Here is a 27,200-nt window from a genome sequence, read left to right as displayed (position 1 = left end):
TGGCATCTTACACTCCCATCTGATTTTGTTTGTTTGTCCATCGTGACATCACCAGAGGGTGGCCAGAGAAATGTTCTCTTCCATGTCTAGGTAATGTCGTGACTTCACAATCACAATACAACAAAGCTGTGCTCTTCTCTCCAGATACTGAAAAAAGAAGATGCAATTCAATGGCCGGGAACATTGGCTATTGTTCATTCCTACATCGCCTATAAAGAAGGTAGGAATAGCACACCAAAGACCTTGTGCCTCGACAAACATGAAATGTGTGCTTGGGCTACATTCAGCTGAATCGGTGGTAGACGGAACAGTTCTGTCACTGGCATCTCAAACAACCAAATTGCCTTTTAAATCTCACTGTTGTCTGTGTGTTGTTTCTGTTTCCTAACAGCTAAAGAAGAGGAGAAACAAAGGCTAATTAAGTGGAGTGCTGAGCTGAAACTGGAGCGGGAGCAGTTGGAACAAGGGGTCAAACAACTCAGCAACTCTATAACGGTAAGCTCCATAGTAACAGCAGATCGCCTTTGTAAGCGAGTTGTTTCCAGATGGCCATACTGGAATAGATGGAAGTGGCTCAGATCTTGAATAATAGTGTCAGCTAGGTATTTCACGTAACTACCCCTATTGCTCTGATCAGAGATGCAAACTCGTCACTTTTCGGCAAAATTTGCCGTTTTGATCTCCAAAATAGGTATTCCACGTGAATCGTGTAGAGGGCTGACGAAAAGTGCGCAGATGCAGTGTATCACCCGTTGAGCTATAAAAGCGAGGCGCTAACAGATACTGTGCCGCAAAACTTTTTTTGGAACACTTCTATAAATGTGTCCTGTGGACTGCACATGGAATTTTGACTTGGGAGCACCAGTGCGCTCAGATAATACATTGAATGCTCAGACTGTTTTATATGTATCATTTTAGGGGCGTGCATCACGAGCGAAGTAATTTGTAAAATGTTACTTGGCCTGTAAGAACCATTAGTACAGGCGAGTCAGATTTTATTTTTAACTGTACCACAGCCTCTGCCATAGAAACTAACGGAGCATGGTTTTGTGCCTATGGTTACAATGCAGAAAACCGGTTGTCTCTAGCCCAAACCATTTTAAACTAAAGACCTATTTTACCGGAATAAGTGAGGATTCACAGGATGCTCTTTAAGGGGTATACACAAATGAATCCTCATGATTAAGGAACAATGAAAATAGTTCAAATAAATAAAATCTATAAAAATTATTTGTAACAGAAAATAGATTATTTGCACTATATATCATAGGTTATTACCACTATATAAATTAATAGGGACATTTTCAGGTGTGCCACAATTTATATTCCTTACTACATTCCTTTTGTCCATCACAGGTAGGCCTTTAGATATTAGCAAATCATCTATTTTCTGCAGTAACCTTTTCTATTATAGAGTAAAAAGTGTGAAGTTAAATTCAATGCGTTGTAATGAGTAGAGATGTGAATAAAAGGGACAGGTTTTTGTGCAGAACATATAGAATATGGGAACATGCGTCCTGGTATCGCTACTTGGTATCGTGATACTTGACCTGTCATGAAATCGATAGTAAAATGTTGGTATTGTGACAACCCCACTTTTAAAAATAGGCACATTTTCTTGCAGTTAACCCCGATTTTTCACTTGTTTCCATGCGAAAAAACATTTCACCTTTTTTTGGCCCTCACCAGTTTTGCATCCCTGTCTGACGCTCTCTTGGCTTAAAAAAAGAAAGAATGCCCAGAGATACTGATGGCTGACGTTAAATTACATTTAAATAGAACTGCATTAAAAAAAAATTGCACACAGTTAGCAAAGCTTTCTAGCTACATAGCGAAATGTTAGCTAATTGACTAAAGTCCTACAGTTTGCAGTTAATTAACTATACTAATACTGTAGCTGATTTCAAAAAAGTGTAGCATTTATAATAACTGCACTAGTAGTAATATAGTTACAGTTCAGTAATTGGCCACAATGGAGACTAAGCTAGCTTGTTAGCAAGCGAATGTGGATCTGTCAGGAACAAACATGATAAAAGATACAGCTGTGACTAGTTTTGGGGAATCTTAATCTGACAGCAAAATATTTCTGTAAGCAAATGAAGAATCCATTTGACACCAGATAAGGTGCAGTGATGTAAAATAATGGTCTAAGTGACTATTGGATTCATTTAAGTGTGTTCATTTATTATTATTTAACCCTGTTTCCTCCCCTCTAAATAGAAATGCATGGAGACCAAAAACATCATCCTGTCTCGACAGAAAGAAATGCAAGTTTCGTTGGAGAAGGTCAAACACCTGGTCCGCCTCATTCAGGCTTTCAGTTTCAGTCAAACCATGGAGACCGAGGGTACAGGTGACATCACAGAAGATGCTACAAAGAACATCACGAGGGCCAGGGATGCAATTGTCCCAATTGAAAATGCTGTGGACACAGTCAACACAGAGGCTGTAGCAGAAGTCAATATCCAGTCTGTGTATGGGGTGAAGGCCAAGGTCACAGCACAGGACAGCAGCGATGTTGAAGCCAGAAAGGAGGAGGTTGTAGCTGATGTTACCATCAAGACAGTAGCAGGAGTTAGCGCTGAGCCTGTTGCCGGGGTCAGCACCGTTGCTACAGTGGACAGCCGTGTTGAACCCGTAGCTGAGGTCAACACCGCTGAGGAAGTGACTGAGGCCGAGACGAAAACCACAGCAGTGGTCAGTGCAGAGGACTCTACTGGGGTCACGACCAATGGCACCACTGACCTTGTGTGTACTGACGAAAGCTGTACTAACAAGGTCGAGAGCTGTACTAGCAACACAAACACCAACCATGAGAACAAGGTCACCACCACTAACAACACAGAGCAGGTGGTAGAAGAGGAACAGGAAGAGAACACAAACGATGATGGCAGCAGCACCAACAACAGCAAAACCTCAGAACCTTCCCAGAAATCTTTGCCAGCTCTTCTCGACAGTTTGGACAATAAAGAGTAACGCTCTCTTAGATCGGCCCCACCCCCACATTAAAAAATGACTCTTGCTTTCAGCTTTGAAAGGTGCCCGACGTTGCCAATCTATATAAATGTTACTTGTTTTCAATGTATTGTCAGACTGTGTCAATAGTAAATCTACAGCCCGAGTCTGAGATTGCTCTTGGATGCTGTAGGCTATTATACCCCAAGCATGGGTGAAAGGGTGGTTTGTGTACCAGTGTCATGCCAATTAAGGATAGAAAGAATAGTAGTAATGCTAAAAGTAAGCTAATTTATAACATCACACCATTGTGTGCCTGCAACAGCTGCCCTCAGAACTCTCGTGGGGGTTGTTTTTTTTAGGTTGTCTTTTGTTCCTGGGGAGGCAGGTTAGAGATGTCCAAAGACTGCTGCACCGAGAACGTGTTTCTCTGGCATTAACTGAGAGAAACATCAAACCAAAAGATTGGCAAAACAGCTGAGGACAGGGCTTTGAAAAATTCTAAAGCATCAGTATTTAAGTGGGAAACATTGAGGCCGCCAGTTGAGTGTCATTGAAAATCAAACATGTAAAAGAAGAGAGCCTTCAGTTTTCCCAATACCTTCCTCCCTTTTCCCCATTCTCAACCGTACATGACCAATAACTATTGACCCATTTACACAACACCTCAGGCAAAACAAAAGCAACGTCCACCTGCTTTTGAAGTATGAGGCAGACTGCTTATAGAGCTTGCTGACCAGGGCCTTGCTGAGGAAGACCCAGGTAACAAAGACGGTCATCTCAAGAGACAGTGGAGTCAGATCACACATGGTAGCTTAAAGTTTTCAAATGGTGTAGGTCCAGTGCAGTGATTTGAGTTTCTTTCGTGAGTCAGTGTCAACTGTGAGCACTAAATGTTAAATTGCAATAATGTTGCAATGTCAAAAACAAACACACAAAAATATCTATCTGGGGTGTGTTTCTTCTTTTTATAGGAAAAGATATTCAGGTCTTCCTAGTCTTAAAAAATAAGTGCATTTCTGTTTCATTAAACAGTTGTTTGTTATTAAATGTGTTTAACTGGCATAGTTTATGCAAGTAATTATCTTTTAAAAGAGGTGACCTTTGCATATTATGAAATGTATGTTTTTTTGTTTTAATTCTGAACTGCCAAAATGCTATTGTATCCAAATATAGCAGGGACATGTCCACTAACTGTATGGAAAGATCAAGGAAAAAATTGAATATTCAATACCATCTCAGCAATTGGCAATACCTGGTAAATAAGCATGAGTGCTTATTCAACAATCTCATCAAAATATATTTATTTCCTGGAAAATGGAGTGTTGCATCAGCCCACTTTGGTGGTGGTAAGGAAAAAAAACACAAATCCTGAGATTAAAGCACAAGCTTCTGCATAACAAATGTGTGCTGAAAAACTTTTTTGTATGTTACATATAGAACATAACAGTATGCATTTAGTTTGTTGTCATGTAATTTATCCCCAATTTGCCAATATTTTTGTATTACCCAATTTATCTTTGAGGGTGAGACTGAGGCCTTGTGCAGCAGAAATTGTCTTGCTTTCCTACCCATGAAACATGCTTGGATAACAGAACTGACCAACGAACCTATCCCTAAATACTCAATAGATTTGTGCTTCCACTGGTATTTGCTTTTTAATGCGCCATCAACATATCTGTCCAATGTTTTATAATTTGTGGGGCCAGTACCCTGTTTGTTTTTTTCCCCCAATTGTTTTCGACCAAGTTGTTCCTGAATTGTTCAGCAACTTTTGGAGTTGGGACCATTCAGGAGACTGGTGATATTTATTGTTAGAGCATGTGTCAGGTCTCAATTTTTTTATTATTTTTTATGCTATACTGTTGCGCATTGCAGAGTGCACAGTCGGCAACATACATATCATGTTGACGTCAATCCATGACCAATCGACATGTCTTTGGAGAATGTTTTCTGTGTTGAATACAGGGACTTTAAATTCCAGAAATTCTACATTTCAAGGGACCGAATTCTCAACATTGCAATTTTTCTTTCTTAGCTATGTTAAAAAAAAAAGATGTATAAATGCTGAGTCAATTCAAATACAAGTCTATTTTTTTGCAGTTTTTTAAACACATCAGAATGGAAGAGTTTGACCAAGAGATGCAATCAAGTGCAATGGCTATACTTTCTTGTCTTGTACTTTCTCATAGATGAATAAAAAAGGGTTCTTTGCCTTCTGAGTCTCACAGTACTCGTAAGGATATATCTTCACCACGGAAACACTGCATAAATTGGCTGGGTGTCAAACATTTTTCATACGGTGTCCCTTGAATAGAACAAAGTATTCAGACATCCATTTCACATTCATATGTTTTTGTCTTTGTTAAGCCTGAACTTATTTTACAGAGACACTTGACCTTTCCCCTTTTTCGGTACCTCGAGTGCCTTTCTTCCAACAGCATATTTTGTCTCTTGACTTGCACTGTGGCTTGTATTTTTACCTTACTACACACAAACACACAACTCTTGTCCTATGTTCTCCCCATGTGATTTCATATCCGCCCACAAAACTCTGAATCTTCAGCAAACATATGCATCTGAATTATAGAGCACAATTTGAATCTGCATAATGAATTATTATTTTTTATAAAACTTTGGACTTTTAAGTTTTTTTTCTCACAAGTAGTCTGTATAGCAGCTGCCTTAAATGTATTTTATTTTTTGTTATCTCTTCAGGTGAATTCAATTCATTTTGAAATATATGTAATGGGTAAAACATGGGCAAATCTGTGGTTTGTTCATAATGTACACCACTCAGTAGTTTGTTCAAGTGTCACAGGCACTGGTACAATATTTATGGAGGATTCTTTACAAGCTCTTGTATAAGAAATGGAATATGTGTGACTGTTAGAATGGTATGTTTTGTTGTGATGCACTTTTTGGTTGAATTCCCACCCAGTATTATTTTTTTACGGTCCCGTCCACCCCAAAAGATGTGATGTGTATATAATATGAAATAGAAATAACCCAGATATCTTCTTACCCTGAATTTACCTCCCTATTGTTGAGATTCTAGTCTTGTCAGCATTAAAACTCCGTAAGTACAGTGCCAGTGATCATTACTTGTCCTCTTTTTGTTCCCTCCTTGTGCAGCTTTTTCTTTTCTCACCCATTCTTTTGTATTTGTCGTGCAGTAAGTTTCATCAAATTAGGTCATTATGAATTGAGCCTTGGCCTGTGTGCGTTCAAACAAAACAGCACCCTGATTGGATAAACTTCTTAAACCCCCTTAGCACCATCTTTCCAATCAGTCCAACAGAAAGCATGCCTTCTTATGCAAGTTATTTTTTTTTTTTATACAAATGTTTGTCAAACTTTTTTAATATGCATTTAACCGTCTGTTTTATTTTCTAAAGGTTGTGAAATTAGTCACTTTTCATTTTACATTCTGGCAACATGCCATAACTATAGTAAACAGTAGGCATCTCAAAATAAGAAAATTGAAGTTTTTTTTAAACACCATTTGATGTGGCATCTCTGGCAATAGTGTGTTATATTTGGAATTCTCCAATGGCAGAGGATTTTAATGCCATGAACTGTGAAGTCTGTAATTGAGGAAAAAACATCATATAAGATGTAATGAAAGTGCAGTGTCTTTTGGCTCATTCTTCTCAAGGACCATTTTCTATAAAATGTTTGCCTTCGCTAATGCACCATGCTGAATGTTATTGTTCGGGACATGGGGTGGGGATAGTTTGAAGTGGTCTAAAATGGTATTGTCTAAAATTGTTGAGTGCATTGTCGTGTAAAAAAAAAAAAAAAAAAAAGCCGAAAAAAATACATTCAGTTAAAGTACTTGAGCTCTTAAACCAATATACCCAAAGAATATTGCAAATGTGCATTTATATTTGGAAGCCATTATGCATTTGATACATATCAGTTCATAGTGAGGCTATGTTAATTTCTGCTTCAGTATAGCGTGCAAGTTCACGGATGTGAAGGAAAAGGTAGTTAGCAGCGGAGACACACAAAATGAAATGTACGTTGTTGGGCTAGAGGGTTGAAAAGTGAAAGGGTTTCTTTTATGCATAAAAATTACATTTACCGTTCATTCCAGAGTGAAACTTCACAGAACGATCCTGTAGAGTAGCTCACTTGTACATTCTCACAAGTGCATTATATTCTGTCAATGGCTTTTTTAATATAGTCTGGATTTTTTTGTTCTTATGATATACCAAGTCATGATCGTGGCCTTCTAGTATTGTTGGTACATTTCATCATCCATAATACTCATCATTCATATGTTGTGACTTCCCTGTTGTAACACCTTGAGCTTCTTACCTCATCCACTGTAAATTCAATTGGAGGAGTTTCTTTTTTAAGAGTGCAAAAAAGTGTCAAAAAAAGAAGCTTCCATTTGGTGAAAGATGATGCATTGTAGCGATACAAATAAACAAAGGTTCACCTGGTGTGCTGAATTATGTGTAAATTGTTAATTACACAACTGAATATTTGTAAAAAATTGTTTGTATTTTTTCATAATTTTAAAAGTGTGTATTTGACTTCTCTTCTGTTACAGATATTTTTCGTTTGTTCGCCTGACATCGAGTGGTCCGTTGGGTTTCTTACCTCTCCTGTATTGAGCCAATTCTGTGATGAATAATTTGTATGCAGTGTTTAGAAAATACTGTAGGGAACATGGGAAGAAGTTGATATTAGGAGCATTTGATCAATTTGTATTTATTTATTTTATCATTTTGTTAATAAATTGTCAAAAGCAACCTGCCGTGTGTGTGTGTGTGTGTTAGGATTTGTGGGGGCTAGATCTAGCAGCTTGTGGGAGAGGGAATATTCGATATAGTTTCTGCAAAATGAAACGTTTTGTTCAACAATTGAACTATTTCGTTTAACTAAGAAGTTTAGTTTGACTCAACTTTCCTTTACATACATTTACATTTCAATCTCGTCGTGTGATTGTCCATTAACTGTTCAGGTCTGGTTTGATTGTGTACATTTTCCAATTATTTCAACCATAGTGCCGAAATCAGTCTATTTGAGGACATAATAATTGTCAGTTTCTTCATGTACCCTGTAAAAAAAACTTTGAACTTTTAGCGTGGAACAATTCTCCAGTTTAGTTGCTGAGCATTCCGTCTGAAGGTTGTTTCTCTCACGCCCCGACAGCAGCTCCAGCAATGCGCGCTACACAAAAGGTGAGTAATTTTTCACCAGAGATAAATATTTTTGTGCTGCGCCTTTCATCTCTGAATTCAAGTAGGTTTCTTCCGTTTTCTATGTCATTTCCTGTAATAAAAAAATGGTGGTCAAAGCCGAGAGAAGCGGTTGACTCGTAGCAATTATTTCTAATAAACACTGCATTGCCCTGGACTAGTGAAATCAAAGAGTGGCGGTCCGTCAACGGCGAGGATTACAGAGGCTTGAGTTGGGGTCGGGGGATAACGTGTTCATCGCAGACCGTCCGAAGCACTGCAGTTTCGTGTTAAGGTGAGTGTCTTACTAGCCAATGTGGCCAATGAAAAATGGCTTCCGAAAGCGTTAGGCAAATTGCCAACTGCCTGCAGACGGGAACCAAGGAAATATCTGGGAATAGCGCAGTGCAAGACACAGCTGGAGTCTATCACATAGCATACATGTTGCTGTGCTTTTCCTTGTATTTGTGTAGGAACAGCAAACTTTGGCGATAGGTGTAAGTTTTTTTATTTTTAGTATCATTGTTGCCCGTTTGTTCCGTGTCTCTACTCACTAAATTCTAGCCTACTGAGAGCGGCAGTCTTTCCGACCAATTAGATTTCGCTGCCGAATTTATTTTGTGGGGATTTGTGCCGGAAGGTGCACAATCAACAACCGTGTGGGTCGGACTTGGATTTCTTGCGGACACTTCGAACGTTTGATGTCCAGATTTCCCCGGTTGCGTTGTTCACAGAATACAAACTTTACATTATGGGATGTTTACAATGTAACCATATTTGCTTGGTCTGTAATGTTTTTTTGCCTTAGAATGCATTATGAAAAACTGTTTACTAATTTAAAAATATATATATTTTCAAAGACTGGGTGTTAAATTGCAGTTTCCCCTATTGCATTGAGTCAGAGCGGAAGAGGTGAAGCGAGAGGGTATATGTCACGTTCAAAACAACTAACTGGGAACTCGGAAATTTCCGAGTTCCCGTGGTCGGAATTCTGGAAAGAGGCCTGAGTTGAATTCCGAGTTGAATGACCATTCAAAACGATTTTACCTTGTCGGACCTCATTTTTTCCCTGAGTTCATAGTGTCTTAAACGCTCTGAAGTCTTAAATCAGATATGTAGGCAGTTAAACCCACTGTTCCCAGGCCGTCATTGTAAATAAGAATTTGTTCTTAACTGACTTACCTAGTTAAATAATAAAAAATCGGTCCACGAAAATGACACCACCAAGTGGCTAATTTTTGTATGGAGGTAATGAGTATCTAATTTGGTCAACACATGTTTTTGTTTGTTATTGCTAATTTGCTATGTGAGGCTTGTTCTATGAGATCATCTTCGTCAGCTAACGTCACTTTTTGTAGATTTTGAAGCATTTATGTAAAACAACTACAAAGCACAGCTTCATAAAGGTCATGTTACTTAACTAGGCAAGTCAGTTAAGAGCAAATTCTTATTTACAATAACGGCTTACCCCGGACGACGGTGGGCCAATTGTGCGCCGCCCTATGGGACTCCCAATCACGACCGGTTGTGATACAGCCTGGATTTGAACCAGGGACTGACACCTCTTGCACAGACATGCAGTGCCTTAGACCTCTGCACCACTCGGGAGCCCGAGTGATATTGACAGAGTGTCCGCAACTTGGGAACTGACTGATATTATCTCCGATCAAGACGGGTAAGATCTCATAAACCTGTGTTAACACCTTATTTTCTGAGTTTATTCCAAAACCCTATTAATTTTGCCCATAAGAATGGCTGAAGGAAGTGGAGGTAAATCATTTCTGTTTTTTTGGACTAAGCTGGTAAGCTCTGACAGTATACGTGTATGAGGTTGTATGTAGGTCACTGTTTTTCCTTGTGTTATTTGCAGATGAATTATGTGGGACTGAATTTGCACTCAGTGGGCCCACTTCCCTCCACAATGGCAGCATCGTCTGCCTATCAAACCGAGCCGTCCTCAGAAGCCGGGCCCAACAGCAGCACCAGGTAGGGTGATGCTCCTCACAGACAAACAAGCTGTTTATATATACTGAACAAAAATATAAATACAACAATTTCATTTATTTTACTGAGTTACAGTTCATACAGTATAAGGAAATCAGTCAATTGAAATAAATGCATTATACCTTAATCTATGCATTTCACATGACTGGGAAAGCAGATATGCATCTGTTGAACACATAAAACAAAAAAAATGGGCCTCAGGATCTTGTCATGGTATTTTTGTGCATTCAAATTGCCATCGATAAAATGCAATTGGGTTCGTTGTCCGTAGCTTATGCCTGCCCATACCATAACACCACTGCCACAATGGGGCACTCTGTTCACAACGTTGACATCAGCAATCCGCTCGCCAGCACGACACCATACATGTGGTCTGCGTTTGTAAGGCTGGTTGGACGTAGTGACAAATGATTTAAAATGATGTTGGGAGGTGGCTTATGGTAGAGAAATTAAGAATACATTCTCTGGCAACCGCTCTGGTGGACATTACTGCAGTCAACACGCCAATTGCACACTCCCTCAACTTGAGGGCAATGTTTTGTGTGACACAACTGCACATTTTAGAGTGGCCCTTTATTGTCCCCAGCACAAAGCGTAATGATCATGCTGTTTAATCAGCTTCTTGATATGCCACACCTGTCAGGTGGATGGATTGTCTTGGTAAAGGAGAAACGCTCACTAAGAGGGATGTAAACAAACCTGTGCACAATTTGAGAGAAATAAGCTTTTTGTGCGTTTGGAAAATTTCTGGGATCTTTTATTTCAGCTGATGAAACATGGGACCAGCACTTTACATGTTGTTTATTTGTTTCCAGTGTACATTCACATCAGCATCAACGGAGTAACTACATTATACTGCCCTTATACCACAGCATTGTTGACTACTACTTTCTGATTGGCTAGAAGGGCATTCTAGAATGGTCATTAAAACCAGATAACGGGACAGTTGGAAAAGATATTGGGACACATTTCAATCATGACCCAATATGCACCATTGACATGCAGACATTGACAGCCATTTCTTGTCATGTTGCTCATAAAGGTTTTGGGATTAGGCAGCAACCAAGTTGACTAGTATACAGTTATGCATTGTTCTTTGCATGCAATGTTGAAGAGAAGCTTTTCAAACCCTTGTAGTGTATCATAAATAATCATGTTCTGTATGTGACTTACCACAGCCTAATCAAAGACGAGTGTGAGTCCGAAGAACCAAGCAAGAAACTCAAGGTTGATCACGAGCACGGTGCCAATGAGAGCCACCAAAAAGTAGACTTCTGGTGTAAGTGTCGTCATATTTTTCCAACAATTCTCACGTTGAACATTGATGTATATACTCCCATAAAAAACGGATCCAAAGGGTAATAATTGTAATGAGATAAAGCCATTTGAATTCAATCACTTTTTGACAGCACCCCTTTTGATTTGAATGAAACCTTCCATACATATTTTGCCCATTGCAGAAGTTCACAGAAAGTGACTTTTTGGACCTGAATGCCAAAACCCAAGAGATAAAGACGCTCAAATTTGACCCGTTTTGCATACCCCACCATAACATGAGACATCCATGTCTTCATCACTGGAAAAGATAAACGCTTGAGATTGATAAATTAAAAAATGTACAATCGAAATGTCAACTTTCAAATGCTAAAATTGAGAGAATCTGTCGCACACCCGAAAGTGCAGGAGATAAAAAGTAACACCGAAATTAAAAGGAATCTCCTCATATTTTGAGCTTGTAATCAAACCCCCAAATGCTGATGCTCCAGATACTCAAATAGTCTAAAGAAGGCCAGTTTTATTGCTTCTTTAATCAGCACACAGTTTTCAGCTGTGATAACATAATTTAAAAATGTTTTTCTAATGATCAATTAGCCGTTTAAAATTATAAACTTGTATTAGCTAACACAACGTGCCTTTGGAACGCAGGAGTGACGGTTGCTGATAATGGGCCTCTGTACGCCTATGTAGATATTCCATTAAAAAATCTGCCGTTTCCAGCTACAATAATAATTTACAACGTTAACAATGTCTACACTGTATTTCTGATCAATTTGATGTTATTTTAATGGACAAAAAAATGTCTTAGTGACCCCAAATTTAATGGACAAAACCTTTGCTTTTCTTTATAAAACAAGGACATTTCTAAGTTTTGAACGGTAGTGTTTATATGTATATATACATTGCATTTGGAAAGTGTTCATAACCCTTGACCTTTTCCACATTTTGTTACATTACAGCCTTATTCTAAAATGGATTAAGTGACATTTTTTCCTCATCAATTTACACACAATACCCCATAATGACAAAGAGAAAACAGGTTTTTAGAAATTTTTGCAAATGTATTAATAATAAAAAATATATACTTATTTACATAAGTATTCAGACCCTTTGCTATGAGACTTGAAATTGGGCTCAGGTGTATCCTGTTTCCATTGATCATCCTTGAGATGTTTCTACAACTTGATTAGAGTCCACCTGTGGTAAATTCAATTGATTGGACATTATTTGGAAAGGCACACACACACAGTGGCCTCCATCATTGTTAAATGTAAAAAGTTTGGAACCACCAAGACTCTTCCTAGAGCTGGCCGCCCGGCCAAACTGAGCAATTGGAGGAGAAGGGCCTTGGTCAGGGAGGTGACCAAGAACCCGATGGTCACGCTGACAGAGCTCCAGAGTTCCTGTGTGGAGATGGGAGATCCTTCCAGAAGGACAACCATCTCTGCAGCACTCCACCAATCAGGCCTTTATGGTAGAGTGGCCAGAGGGAAGGCACTCCTCAGTAGAAGGCACATGACAGCCCACTTGGAGTTTGCCAAAAGGCACCTAAACACTCTCAGACCATGAGAAACAAGTTTCTCTAGTCTGATGAAACCAATATTGACCTCTTTGGCCTGAATCACGTCTGGAGGAAACCTGGCAATATCCTTACGCTGCGCATCTTGTGATGACATGCATTATCTGAATTAGGTCCACAGAATTATACCTACGGAGGAGCAGCTTCTATGGAACTTTGAATGTCTTTGAACTTCAGAGTTTGCTTAACTTTGGGCCAAAGAAACTAGCTAACAAGCTTGTCTGTACAGAGCAGCACCAAATTTAAATACACGTCTTACCTTTTTTGTAGTTAATAAATCCAATGTGAAATGTGATAACTATAGTATCCCTAACTAGCATTGAACAAGTGAGTCCATTCTTCTCTAATTAAAAAATATCTCCCTATCTTCTGAATTACGCTTGTAACGTCAGTAGGCTACAGGTATGCTTTGGTGGGGGAGGGGCAGGTGGCCTGCACACACACACTGACAAAGATTTTCAGCTGGCAGTTAAACACTGGAAAAAGTTTCTGATTGACAGAGGGGGCTTTTGCATAGGCGCTTTGTGTTTTTTTTTGTGGGACTGGGAAACCGGAATGTAAAAGAGCGTTATTAAACGCATCCCATGCTTTTACAATAACGGTTCTGTTCCGGAACAGGGTAGATCCTTTTCGTTCCCAGTTTTGATTCTATGTGGTCTTTCAAATAAAAGGAATGCTGTCAAAAAGTGATTGAATTCAAATGGATTTACCCAATGTCCACTTTTTTTTCAGTCTGTGAGGAGTGCAAAGAGTATTTCTTGGAGGAATGCCCAAACCATGGTCCTCCGGTCTTTGTGCCAGACACACCAGTGGCACTGGGGGTACCCAACCGGGCTTCCCTCACAGTGCCCTCGGGAATAGAGCTCGTCCGGGAGGAGGAGGAGGTGGATGTGTGCTGCATAGATGCGGGCATCCCCAAGGGGGCGCTCTTTGGCCCGTATCAGGGGGAGTTGGTATCTAAGGACTATTCCTCAGGGTTTTTCTCTTGGATGGTGAGTCGAGCAACATCCCCACTCCATGTGGTGCAGGGACTTTTCCTGGAAGTCATCCAGTAACTTTCACAAAATAAGCATTTGAATTAACTATTAATAAATATGTATTTCATTATTTGTCAATGTTTTTAAGCATTTATAATAGCTTATTCATTTCATTATTGTTTATTCATGAAAGTTATTATAAAAATGTTACCTGTGGTCCTAACCCAACTTTGCATGTTAGACATTTTGTAGCCACATCTTTCAGTGTGATAAAGGCTGAAACATGTCAGGGATCTTATCTTTCTCCAGAGAATGTATCTCATCCTTGAACTCTCATCTATTCTAAAGCATCAACCACACCATTTCATCCTTACTCTCTTAGATCGTTGATGAGAACAACACATACAAATCCATTGATGGCAGTGATGAAACTAAAGCCAACTGGATGAGGTATGATTTACATGTTGATCATACATAAACCTCTCAGTTTTTGAGATCAGAGTTGAACGGAAACAGAGGAACTTAATCAGCTGTGATACTTTGACATCAGTGATGAGTATTCAAGAAATGTGAGAGGACAGCGTATTTGAGGATTGTGAAAATCCGGTATAATTGAACTGTTTGACTGTATGTACATTGCTTAAAACATGTTGTATGCTGCAACCTATGTTGAATCAATGCCTTATGCAACTAAATGATATTTCTGGGGTTTTGTTGCCACCAGGTATATACGTAATTCGTCGGATGAGAATGAGAGGAACATGACTGCCTTCCAGCATGGAGAGCATATATATTTCCGTGTGTGTCGGCAGTTGTCAGCAGGAGAGAAGCTCCGCGTGTGGTACAGCGATGACTACATGAGGCGGCTACACAGTGTCTCGCAGGACAGTATTGGCCACAACCTGGACACAGGTGAGACGTCCCCCTGAAATGTATTTCAATTTGCTTCTCATATTGCTGCTCAAAATGACTGACTTTGTGAAAGAAATATCCATCAGTAGTAAAACTAGTGTTATTCGTGTTCCATTGACTACTTTTGGAGCGATTATGGCGGCCAGTGTGGATCGAGGTAGATTTCAAATTCAAACAACACTGCACAATATTTTTGTACTTTTTTTATTTCTTTTTGAATCTTGGATGGACGCAAAACCTGTCTCGGTCAGTACAATGATTTTATCCGATGCTCAGTTCATCGAGCCATTGAATAAGTTTTTCTTAAACTACAAAACATGAAATGTTTGTCACAAATTTCCTTGAATAAACTCAATTTAATTCAAAGCTCAAATGAAGGACAGTTATTATCCATACTCCTTGAGCATCCTGGGATGAAATAACTTCACCACGTGATGGTGCGATTGACTCCTTCATGCCGACCAAACCGGCTCCACACGTGCATCTGCCATCGTATGCATGTTGACTTTGTCTACTTTGACTATTTCATGACACGCAGGTTGAAATACCTGAACCAACTGTACATTTGGGGACAGGTCAAAACACACATGAAACATTCATGGAAATGTAGCTAGCTTGCTGTTGCTTGCTCATTTGTCCTGGGAGATGAAGATCGGCTGTTATTTTACCTGAAATTCAAATGGTCCTTTTAAAAACAAATAAATATATATATTTTGTTGAATTTTGACCCATTTTGAGTCACACAAAATTGTGTGTTCTCTACTCTGACAGTTAATCCACGGATAACTAACTACGTTTCCCCTTTTCTTCTTTGATTAATCTCTCATTCATCTTGCTTCTTCTGTGGATTTTATATTGTGGTTGGCAACCAAGGTGCATTACCGCCACCAACTTTCAATCACCAACGTGTGTATTATGGTCTTTCTATTAACGAAGGGGCCAATGTGTGACATCAGGGTAAACATTTCAAAATGATTAGATAAACATTTTAATTATGATTTTCTATCAGCTTCACGTGTAGTTACAGGAATATATTTCTAGGTAGGCAGAATGAGACCATAACTACGTAGCAACAACAAAACATCTATATGTCATTCAAAATGTCACAAGAAACATGGACACCGCATGTTTCTTTGTCATGCCTTGTTGCCAGTTATTTTTGTGCTTTAGTCAACGTCTCTATCATTTTATAACCATGCTAAACATTCCTGAAGAAAGAAATGCTGCTGTTTATCTTTTTCAATGTTATAATAATATAATACAAATTATTTTGTTGTAAAAACCCAATATAGACAATAAAAATAATCATTATAATCAGTAAACTCTTCAGGCATTGCATGTGTGAGTCTGTGTCTGAAAACTAGCCATAAAATTCTTGCTTCCTCTGTCCTTGTTTCTTCCACTCCTTGCCTTTCCTTGAAAGTGAATGGTAGCCTGAGTGGAGGAACCTTCACTCCTCTCCCACAATGTTCTTTTGAGAGGAAGGTGAAGAATGGGGAAACAAAGGGGAGAATTTCAATTGAGATTCACCAAAGGACAGAGGAAGCAAGTATTTGACTGCTATTAAAGCCCCCATGAAGTCTATGTCAATTTTTTAATAATCACTGTATGTCTAATAAATCACTGTTTATTTAATGAAAATAACTTAAATATTTTTTTTAATCATTTATTTTCGTGAGCCACCTCCTGCTCTTGAAATGCCCAGTCTGATCGTATAGGCGTTAGGAAACAAATGTGAATATATTTACATACACAGCCATGATTGGCTGATAGGATTGTCTAGAGCCCACCCCCTTACCCAGATGAACAGTCATTGGTCTATTATAATCAGTTCACATTGTGATGTCATGATGTGGGCCAAAAGTTCCAAATTTCTGGCATTTTTTTCAAACAGCGCTTACACAAAAAGTGCATTATCATAATTTTTACAATCGGAGGGTTATTTCGACCTCATAGTAGGGCCGGGACAATACCAGTTTCGCGATACTCGTTAGCATCGTGGCAACGAAACAAAACACTTCGTGGATTTAACTTCTTTAGGAAAACAGCCTTAATGTTGGAAACATGTTGTCATTCAGTCACACATTTATTTTCCAAGCTATAGCACGCTATTTTACATACAGCAGGTTTTTAAAGGACCAAAGTGTTTAGTCTGCTTTGTGTTTTCATTTTTGCTATGGAAAAAAATATTGTGATACTGATATCATCCTGCCCTATCGCATAGCGTGTGTGTGTGGAAATATAATTAAAATGTAAAAAAAGCTACATCAAGTTTTTGAATTGTTGTCCCTTCAACATTTTAGACAGTGCCAGGCTGACTGACTGCGCTGCCATAATACCCATTCCCTGTCTGGAAGTGGTAGGCCCCTACTGGCTGTAGTCTAGACACTTGTGGAGATCTGAGAGGGATTGATGGGGGGTAACATGGTGAGAGCTCCACCTTACACCTGTCCAATCCTCCGATCTCCACAAGTGTCTAGGGGTAGGGGGTTGCTTCTGGCAGGACCCCACAACCCTCCAGTGGATCTACTGCATTGGTTGGATGTTTCATTCCATTGCTATACACACATGGATTTTGACATAATCTGAACGGCCGCTCAGCAAGGAAGAAGCCACTGCCCCAAAACCGCCATAAAAAAAGCCAGACTACGGTTTGCAACTGCACATGGGGGCAAATATTGTACTTTTTGGAGAAATGTCCTCTGGTCTGATGAAACAAAAATAGAACTGTTTGGCCATAATGACCATTGTTATGGTTGGAGGAAAAGGGGGGAGGCTTTCAAGCCGAAGAACACCATCCCAACTGTGAAGCACAGGGGTGGCAACATCATATTGTGGGGGTGCTTTGCTACAGGAGGGACTGTTGTACTAAACAAAATAGATGGCATCATGAGGAAGGACAATTATGTGGATATATTGAAGCAACATGTCAAGACATCAGTCAGGAAGTTAAAACTTGGTCGCAAATGTGTCTTCCAAATGGACAATGCATACTTCCAAAGTTGTGACAAAATGGCTTAAGGACAACAAAGTCAAGGTATTGGAGTGGCCATCACAAAGCCCTGACCTCAACCCTATAGAAAATTTGTGGGCAGAACTGAAAAGGCGTGTGTGAGCAAGGATGCCTACACACCTGACTCAGTTACACCAGCTCTGTCAGGAGGAATGGGCCAAAATTCACCCAACTTATTGTGGGAAGCTTGTGGAAGGCTACCCGACACGTTTGACCCAAGTTAAAACAATTTAAAGGCAATGCTACCAAATACTAATTGAGTGTATGTAAACTTCTGACCCACTGGAAATGTGATGAAATAAATACAAGCTGAAATAAATCCTTCTCTCTACTATTAGTTTGACATTTCACATTCTTAAAATAAAGTGGTGATCCTAACTGACCTAAAACAGGGAATTTTTACTCTGATTAAATGTCAGGAATTGTGAAAAACATACACCTTAGCCAAATACATTTAAAATCCGTTAACTTCCAACTTCAACTCTATATGAGATGAGTAATGCAAAATATGTAAACATTATTAAAGTGACTAGTATTCCATTTATTAAAGTGGCCAGTGATTTAAAGTATATGTATATAGGCAGCAGCCTCTAATGTGCTAGTGATGGCTATATAACAGTCTGATGGCCTTGAGATAGAAGTTGTTTTTCAGTCTTTCGGTCCCATCTTTGATGCACCTGTACTGACCTCGACTTCTGGAAGATAGCCGGGTGAACTGGCTGTGGCTCGGGTGGTTGTTGTTCTTGATGATTTTTTTGGCCTTCCTGTGACATCGGGTGCTGTAGATGTCCTGGAGGGCAGGTAGTTTGCCCCCAGTGATGCATTGGGCAGACCGCACCTCTAGAGAGCCCTGCGGTTGCAGGCGGTGCAGTTTCCGTACCAGGCGATGATACAGCCCGACAGGATTTTCTCAATTATGCATCTGTAAAAGATTTTGCGGGTTTTAGGTGCAAAGCCAAATTTCTTCAGTGCTGTTACTGTGAAGTGGAAACATCTAGGCTCAGCTGCGAAGTGGTAGGCCACAGAAGCTCACAGAACGGGACCGCCGAGTGCTGAAGCTCGTAAAAAGCATCTGTCCTCTTTTGCAACACTCATTACCGAGTTCCAAACTGCCTCTGGAAGCAATGTCTGCACAATAACTGTACGTCGGGAGCTTCATAAAATGGGTTTCCATGATCAAGCAGCCGAACACAAGCCTTAGATCACCTCGCGAATGCCAAGCGTCAGCTGGAGTGGTGTAAAGCTCGCCGCCATTAGACTCTGGAGCAGTAGAAATGCGTTCTCTGGGGTGACAAATCACGCTTCACCATCTGGCCGACGGACAATCTGGGTTTGGCGGATGCCAGGAGAACGCTACCTGCCCGAATGCATAGTGCCAACTGTAAAGTTCGGTGGAGGAGGAATAATTGTCTGGGGCTGTTTTTCATAGTTCGGGCTAGGCCCCTTAGTTCCAGTGAAGGGAAATCTTAACGCTATAGCATACAATGACACTAGACGATTCTATGCTTCCAACTTTGTGGCAACAGTTTGGGGAAGGCTCTTTCCTGTTTTAGCATGACAATGCCCCCGTGCACAAAGCGAGGCCAATACAGAAATGGTTTGTCGAGAGCGGTGTGGATGAACTTGACTTGCCTGCACGGAGCCCTGACCTCAACCCCATCAAACACCTTTGGAATGAATTGGAACGCCGACTGCGAGCCAGGCCTAATCGCCCAACATCACTGCCGACCTCACTAAACCTCTTGTGGCTGAATCAAAGCAAGTCCCCACAGCAATGTTCCAACATCTAGTGGAAAGCCTTCCCAGAAGAGTGGAGGCTGTTATAGTAGCAAAGGGGGGACCAACTCCATATTAATGGCCATGATTTTGGAATGTGTGCCGAGCAGGTGTCCACATACCTTTTGGTCATGTAGTGTATCAGTCAGCTAACCATTTACAGCAACCACAGTTCATTAAGTCATTACACACTAAATCATAATCAGAAATTTAGAAATTAAATCATATTTGTACTTTGGCTGTTAAATTGCGTGCAGTTTCACACCAGTTCTTTCACTTGACTGTCATTCAGAAAATCCTTTCCTGAATCGGCTGTTGTGCGACAATTTCCCCACATAACTATACAACTCACCACACAACATCAAATGCACACCCAACAACTATTATGCTTAATTATTGAAGAACCCCATTAATGACCGTATACATTTTGGTTTGATTCATCTTGTTAAAGTTACTCTTTCTGTTTAGAAGCATTTGATTTTGCAATCCATACATTATTTTGGAGATGTGTGCCCACGAAAACTGTTTTCACACCGTAACATGCACTTTTGAGATCGCCATACAAAAGAGAGCGACAGCAATATCCAGGACCTTTTACAGGATCAAGTTCAACGTGTAATTCAATTGTCAAATGCTTAGCATATGATATAATGACAAACGGCAATATCATAAATGTAAGGAAAGAAAGGTAGTGTTTTATGTCACACAATTTCTACCAAATCTGTGAAGACTCTAAGCATGAGAAAGGGTTTAAACATGACTCTGTAACAGCTCCAAACAGTTGTCCACTACAAGAAATGCGCACTGGTACCCGAGTTTATAGAAAGACCTATATGCTCGTAGACAACCAAAGAATAGATGGGAGAGACAGGACTTGCAACGCATCAAGCGTCTAAAATAGAACCAAGTTCTAGTTTAGTGCATGGCTACACAGACACCGGTTGACGCGCGCGAGCAGTTTGGGTGAAATTATTGAATAACGTATATGTGTTCTTTTATTTTGCAACGCTCGTGCATGCTATGTGGCCGGTTTGGTCAGCATGCTAGACTTTTACATCCAGAGCTCAAATTGAGGGGGTGTGCCCTACATCCATGACAATATGTGAACAATCACCACTGGTTTCCTTCTGTACTCCAACAACCTGTATTTTAAAAAGAATGGATTAGAGCAACAACAAAAAAATCACCAATGAGTAAACACTATCTCCATTGGGAAAGCGTCTGCTATTTGACAAAACCGGTCTCTGATAATCTGGCATTGGGGATTAGGTCTACTCTAGCCAGTTGGTGCACCGTTGACCCACTTATGCTATATGAGTAGCTACGTCCTATATCCAGATCCAAGCCTATGGTCTTAGTATTTTAATCTGATTATGAAAATTTGCCTGGGATAGCAAAAACGTGGCAAAATAATGTAGTGTATGTCTGATGAAATGAAAAGCGACGTCATCGGGATCATTTCAGTTGACGTTTTATTCATATCTCCTTTGACCTTCGGCATTTCAAAACAATCTCTATAGGGCTGAAACTTCCATTCTGTTGTTTAAACCGTTGCCATTTTTAACCAGCAACAATACTCTCCAAGAGGAAAAACGTTCCGGATCGTTTACCTGCATAGGTTCTGCAGGTAAGCAAAGTAGGTTCTCGTTTTCTTATGCTGTTACGTTTATTTATAGGATAGAGAATTAGTCATTGTCTTTATCTGAGGTTACTTTTCTTTTCATTCTGCTTGGTATTTTGTATGTTATCACATCCATTGTCATAGTACTAGTAGTTGGCAATATTATACACCGGTGTACTTCTACACAGCTAACTCTGCACTGTTGTGTTCCAGGCCTGTTGACTGTTGGGAAATCCGAGGCCCGGGAGGAGACCAAAGGACCTGTGCTCAGGTCGGCTCTGCATGGCAGGTGCAGCCTCAGCAAGCACACCAGCGAGGAGGGGGACGGCCAACCACAGGCCAAGAAGAAAAAGATCGACCTCATCTTTAAAGATGTCCTGGAAGCCTCTCTGGAGGCCTCCAAGAGCCAGGAAAACCCCCTGAACAGCACCTTCTCCGTGAGGCGGACCAGAGCTCAGCGCGTCACGCTCACTTCCCAGAGAGGGGAGTCCTATCTGGCCCAGGAGGAATGCAAAGTGACTGGTCTGGGTCTCCACCCATCAGAGCACCTAGAGGGGGGCTTTAATGTTCGGTGTCTGAAGATGGAGGATTCCGAAGACGACCCTGGTCAGATTCATGAGGAGCCTTCTACCTCGTTCTGCCCCAACTGTGTGAAGCTGAAGAGGAGGATTCGGGAGCTGGAGGCAGAGGTGATTCGTCTGAGGGGAGGAAACCAGGTGGAGGTACCACCCCACCCTGAGCTGGCACCAATAGATGAGCTCCAAGGTAGGTCACAGAGAGAAACCGAGCAGTGTGGCGAGGGTTATTTGGTGAGATTATTCCTCTGCTTTGTAGCACAGAATTTCAGATGTGACATTTTCTTCACATTTAATATTCACCTTCAGTTAAGATTTGAGTTCCCCATATCACAATCTTCATCATTATCAGTAGAAAAGCATGTTTTATTATTTTGGTTAGACTGAAATGGGATTTAAAACCCCCCAAATAGTTCAATTAACATTGAATTACCACACAACAGCGTTTGAGAAACTAAGTGTGTGAAATATGTCAGTGATTTCCTGCTTTTGATTTTGCAGTGGTTGAATGTTTCTGTATATTCCATTGGATTTCAAATAAAAATCTGTTTGCACGTTTTGTCTTTTTACTTTGTCTCAAATTAAAATCACATGAAATGAATTAAAAACTGATGTGTTCATTTCCGTGGTTAGCATTACCATGCGTCATTGGTATTTTATAGTTTTAAAACAAATGATTCATTTCTAGACACATTTTGGAAATGTTTTGATATACTGTGGATTTGGTGTAATATTAATTTGATCAAATTCCCTTAATAGGATGAAAAGCTTCATTATTTTCCTTAGGTGTCGAATGAAAAGACATTGGTCTACTCAGATACAGTATAGATGGCATTGCTGAGGTTGTCTTTTATGATATAAATGTTATATCCTATTCTTTTCAGCAGCTGAGGCCATGACCCCTATTCCCGTGGTGTTGGATGAGGATGATCAGGATGTGGACTCTGCAGATGAGTCCATCACTGCTGACCTCATGGTGGCTGCTGAAGACTCCTCCAAGCTGTTGGCTGGGCCTGGCCGACGTATACGCCGCTTCAAGCAGGAATGGCTCAAGAAGTTCTGGTTCCTGCGCTACTCGCCAACACTCAACGAGATGTGGTGTCATGTCTGCCGCCAGTATACCGTCCAGTCCTCACGCACCTCCGCCTTCATCATCGGCTCCAAGCAGTTCAAGATCCACACTATCAAGCTGCACAGCCAAAGCAACCTGCACAAAAAGTGCCTGCAGCTATACAAGCTTCGGATGCACCCGGAGAAGACAGAGGAGATGTGTCGTAACATGATGCTGCTGTTCAATGCTGCTTACCACCTGGCACTGGAGGGCCGACCCTTCTCAGACCTGCGAGCGCTGGCTGAGTTGCTCAAGAAGTGCGAGCTCAAGGTGGTCGACCAGTACATGAACGAAGGTGACTGCCAGATCCTCATCCACCATATCGCCAGGGCGCTTAAGGAAGACCTGGCGGAGAGGATACGCCTGTCGCCCTTCCTCAGTGTCATCATGGACGGGCAAAACGATGACTTGCTGTCAGACACCGTTGCCGTCTATGTGCAGTTCACCACCAGCGAAGGACCCCCTGCCACAGAGTTCCTCTCCCTACAGAGGCTAAGTGTTGGCAGTGTGGATGGCTACCTCCAGGCCATTGATCGGGCCTTTGCTGTGCTTGGTCTGAAGCTTCAGGACATGCTGGTGGCCGGTCTGGGGGTCGATGGCTCCAACATCTCCTCCAGTTTGAGAGCAAATCTGTACATTGCGGTACGGAAGAAGCTCCCCTGGATCCTCTGCTTGCCGGTCATGATCCATCGTCCTCACCTGGAGGTGCTGGATGCCATCAGTGGGAAGGAGCTGTCCTGCCTGGAGGACCTTGAAAACAACCTGAAGCAGCTGCTGAGCTTCTATCGGTACTCCCCTCGCATGATGGCCGAGCTCAGGTCTACCGCCCCCACGCTGTCTGAGGAGACAGAGTTCCTGGGAGATATACGAGCCGTCAGCTGGATTATAGGAGAGCCAAACGTCCTGAATGCCCTTATCAAAGATTACCTGGAGGTGGTGGCGCACCTCAAGGACATCAGCGGCCAAACGCAGAGGGCAGATGCAGCTGCCATCGCCTTGACCCTGCTTCAATTCCTCATGGATTACCAGTCTGTCAAGCTAATATATTTTCTCCTGGATGTCATCGCTGTTCTTTCGCGTCTGGCCTTCATCTTTCAGGGGGACTACCTGCTGGTGTCTCAGGTAGATGCCAAGATCGAAGAGGCCATCCATGAGATCGGTCAGCTGGTGGACTGCCCCGGGGAGTATCTGCAGGAGTTTGAGGAGAACTTCCGCGAAAGCTTCAATGGCGTAGACCTGAATAACTTGCGCGTCGCCGAGTCCAAGTTCCAATCCATCCGCGAAAAGATCTGCCAGAAGAGCCAGGGAATCTTGTCCCAGCGACTTGACATGCACAGCCGCACGGTGGTCAAGGCGTGCCGTGTGCTTGACCTCACCACCTGGCCACGCAACAGGGATGACCTACGAGCCTTTGGGGAGGAAGAGATCCTGCTCATTTTTGACCACCTTGAAGCGATCCCCTCGGCTGTCCGGGAGACGTCGCGGGACAGAACTGACGCTCGGGGCAGCCTGCTGGTGGAGTGGAGGGACCTCAAAGCCGACTACTACAGCATGAATGGCTTCAAGGAGGTGGTCAGTCAAATCTCCAGGCACAAGCAACGCTTCCCTCTGCTTAACCGCATACTCCAAGTTGTCAGGGTCTTGCCCACTTCCACCACCTGCTGTGACAAGGGCCGTGGGTCCCTGCAGAAAGTGCGCAAGAACAACCGCTCAAGGCTGACGCTGGACCAGATGAATGACCTACTGACCCTTGCAGTCAACGGGCCGCCAATAGCAAACTTCGATGGCAAGCGACCATTGGACAGCTGGTTTGAGGAGAAGTCTGGCAACAGCTATTCACTCTCAGCCGAAATGCTGAATAGAATGTCGGCTAATGAACAAAAGTATGTTCTGCACAGCATGGATGTGAACACAGAGTTCTACCCTGATATTTGACTGATGAGAGCCATGGCTTTACTTCACTTTATTCCAAAAGCCATCCCGGGGGAGGGGTGATCTGGGCTATAATGTGATTGGCCATACAAGTGTGCAATGGCCCTGCTGCTAAAATGGCCTGATCAGCATCACTTTAGAAAATGGAAACCTAGCTAGTAGAATCTGTTGAGCACACATTTATGTCAAGCTCAGGAGGCAAAGTTGGTCTTAAAAGGCAAGACAGGAAACCTGACTTAGTGAAAACAATCAGTTTGTATGAGTGTTGAATTTAAGTATGTGTAACATATAGCACTTATGTAGAGCATGTGCTGATGATCACTGGTATCAACTCTGTTAGAAATGGCCATTATCATTTAGTGGGGCTTTTAAAATCTGCAGTCAACACCATTATTTGGAAAATGCCATAGGTTAATAGCTCAAGTATACGTTTTTTGTAACAATGCAAATTATTTTTCTTTCAGACAAGTCTTTGATTTCTATACATTTACGGTTTATTTTAAAAGTAGTAAATGTTTGGTTCAAATGACATTTGTATGAGATTGTGCCATAACAGCATATTGCAAGGTGATAAAGTCTTGATAAAGTGAAAGTTCACAAATAACCAAGGTGCTATGCCACACATCGTCACAAGAGATTATATGGTTTGTTTAAGTGTTTTTTTTTGTACAGGTATATACTGCTGTGGTGATTGATATTTCTTTTGTGGCTTTTATAGGTCTTAAAAGATTCCATCGGGGGGAATGTATTTTTTTTTTAATTGCCTAAACAAATGTAGGTCAATTATTCATTATGAAGCAGGTAGTTTGGATGCTGATTGGATGAAAGGCGTGGTATATCAGACATTTAAACTGGGAGGTTCGAGCCCTGAATGCTGATTGGCTGACAGCTGTGGTATATCAGACCGTAGACCACGGGTATGACAAATCATTTATTTTTACTGCTCTAAATACGTTGGTAGCCAGTTTATAATAGCAATAAGGCACCTCTGGGGTTTGTGGTATCTCGCCAAAATATACCACGGCTAAGGTCTGTGTCCAGGCACTCCTCGTTGTGTCGTGCATAAGAACAGACCTTAGCCGTGGTATATTGGTCATATACCACACCCCCTCTGGCCTTATTGCTTAACTATACCACGGGTATGATGCAAAATTACTTGTTTACTGTTCTAATTATATTGGTAACAAGTTTATAATAGTATTAAGGCACCTTGGGTATGTGGTATATTGACCATACAACACACCTCTGGCCTTATTGCTTAATATTAAAGTATAATATTCGTTCTGCAAGGTGAAGCTTATATAGCCATAAATTAGCCAAAAGTTTTCAATATATTGTTTATACTTTACATTTCTTGCAGCATTTATTCTTGCATTTATTCTTAAGTATTTGTTTAGTAATAATTCTGCCAAATCATGTATGCAAGACAGAGTGCATTCGAAAAGTATTCAGTGTTGTTTTTTCTCATCAATCTACACACAATACCCCATAATGACAAAGCAAAAACTGTTGTTCTTTTGTTAGTTTTTTTTTGCAAATGTATTAAATATAAGAAACTGAAATACCACATTTACATAAGTATTCAAACCCTTTACTTAGTACTTTGTTGCACCTTTGCCAGCGATTACAGCCTTGATTATTCTGGGTATGACGCTATAAGCTTGGCACACCTGTATTTGGGGATCTTCTCTGCAGATCATTTCAAGCTTTATCCGGTTGGATGGGGAGCGTCACTGCGTAGCTATTTTCAGTCTCTCCAGAGATGTTCGGTCAGTTTCAAGTCCAGGCTCTGGCTGGGACACTCAAGGACATTCAGAGACTTGTCCTGAAGCCACTCCTGCGTTGTCTTGGCTGTATGCTTAGGGTCGTTGTCCTGTTGGAAAGTGAACCTTCACCCTAGTCTGAGGTCCTGAATGCTCAGGAGCTGGTTTTTGTCAAGGATCTTTCTGTACTTCGCTCCGTTATTCTTTCCCTCGATCCTGACTAGTCTCCCAGTCCCTGCTGTTGAAAAACATCCCCACAGCATGATGCTGCCACCATATGCTTCACCGTAGGGATGGTGCCACGTTTTCTCCAGACTTAACGCTTGGCATTCAGGCCAAAGAGTTAAATCTTGGTTTCATCAGACTAGAGAATCTTGTTTCTCATGGTCTGAGTCCTCTAGGTGCCTTTTGGCGATCTCCAAGCGGGCTGTCATGTGCCTTTTACTGAGGAGTGCCTTCCCTCTGGCCACTCTACCATAAAGGCTTGATTGGTGGAGTTCTGCAGAGATGGT

At 41.2% G+C, this 27,200-nt stretch overlaps 2 protein-coding genes across 12 annotated transcripts in view; both read left to right on the top strand.

Annotated features, from left to right (window-relative positions):
- Positions 1 to 7,715, top strand: part of phf21ab (PHD finger protein 21Ab) — a 62,063-nt gene extending 54,348 nt beyond the window's left edge. For all 7 annotated transcript variants that reach the window (XM_036950659.1, XM_036950656.1, XM_036950669.1 and 4 more), the window contains 3 exons: positions 145 to 220; positions 392 to 495; positions 2,221 to 7,715. In XM_036950659.1, coding sequence (XP_036806554.1) covers positions 145 to 220; positions 392 to 495; positions 2,221 to 2,976 — 936 coding nt within the window. In that variant the 3' untranslated portion in view covers positions 2,977 to 7,715. The remainder of the gene's footprint in view (positions 1 to 144; positions 221 to 391; positions 496 to 2,220) is intronic.
- A 515-nt stretch (positions 7,716 to 8,230) lies between these two features.
- prdm11 (PR domain containing 11) lies at positions 8,231 to 25,881 on the top strand. 5 transcript variants are annotated; one of them, XM_021565290.2, is made up of 8 exons: positions 8,231 to 8,442; positions 10,018 to 10,133; positions 11,330 to 11,430; positions 13,741 to 14,000; positions 14,368 to 14,435; positions 14,710 to 14,897; positions 21,521 to 22,072; positions 22,770 to 25,881. In XM_021565290.2, exons 2-8 carry the CDS (start codon positions 10,018 to 10,020, stop codon positions 24,926 to 24,928), a joined length of 3,444 nt encoding a protein of 1,147 aa, XP_021420965.2. In that variant the 5' UTR covers positions 8,231 to 8,442; the 3' UTR covers positions 24,929 to 25,881. The 5 variants fall into 5 exon arrangements, with proteins under 5 accessions (XP_021420965.2, XP_021420957.2, XP_021420981.1 ...); XM_021565282.2 differs by having other exon boundaries at positions 22,767 to 25,881; XM_036950639.1 differs by lacking the exon at positions 8,231 to 8,442 and adding an exon at positions 8,450 to 9,822 and having other exon boundaries at positions 22,767 to 25,881.
- The last annotated feature ends 1,319 nt before the right edge of the window (positions 25,882 to 27,200 follow it).

This window comes from Oncorhynchus mykiss, chromosome 2, assembly GCF_013265735.2.
Source record: "Oncorhynchus mykiss isolate Arlee chromosome 2, USDA_OmykA_1.1, whole genome shotgun sequence".
NCBI classification, from domain to species: Eukaryota; Metazoa; Chordata; class Actinopteri; order Salmoniformes; family Salmonidae; genus Oncorhynchus; species Oncorhynchus mykiss.
The sequence above is the reverse complement of the archived record's forward strand: the minus strand, read 5'-3'. Positions and strand labels throughout refer to the sequence as shown.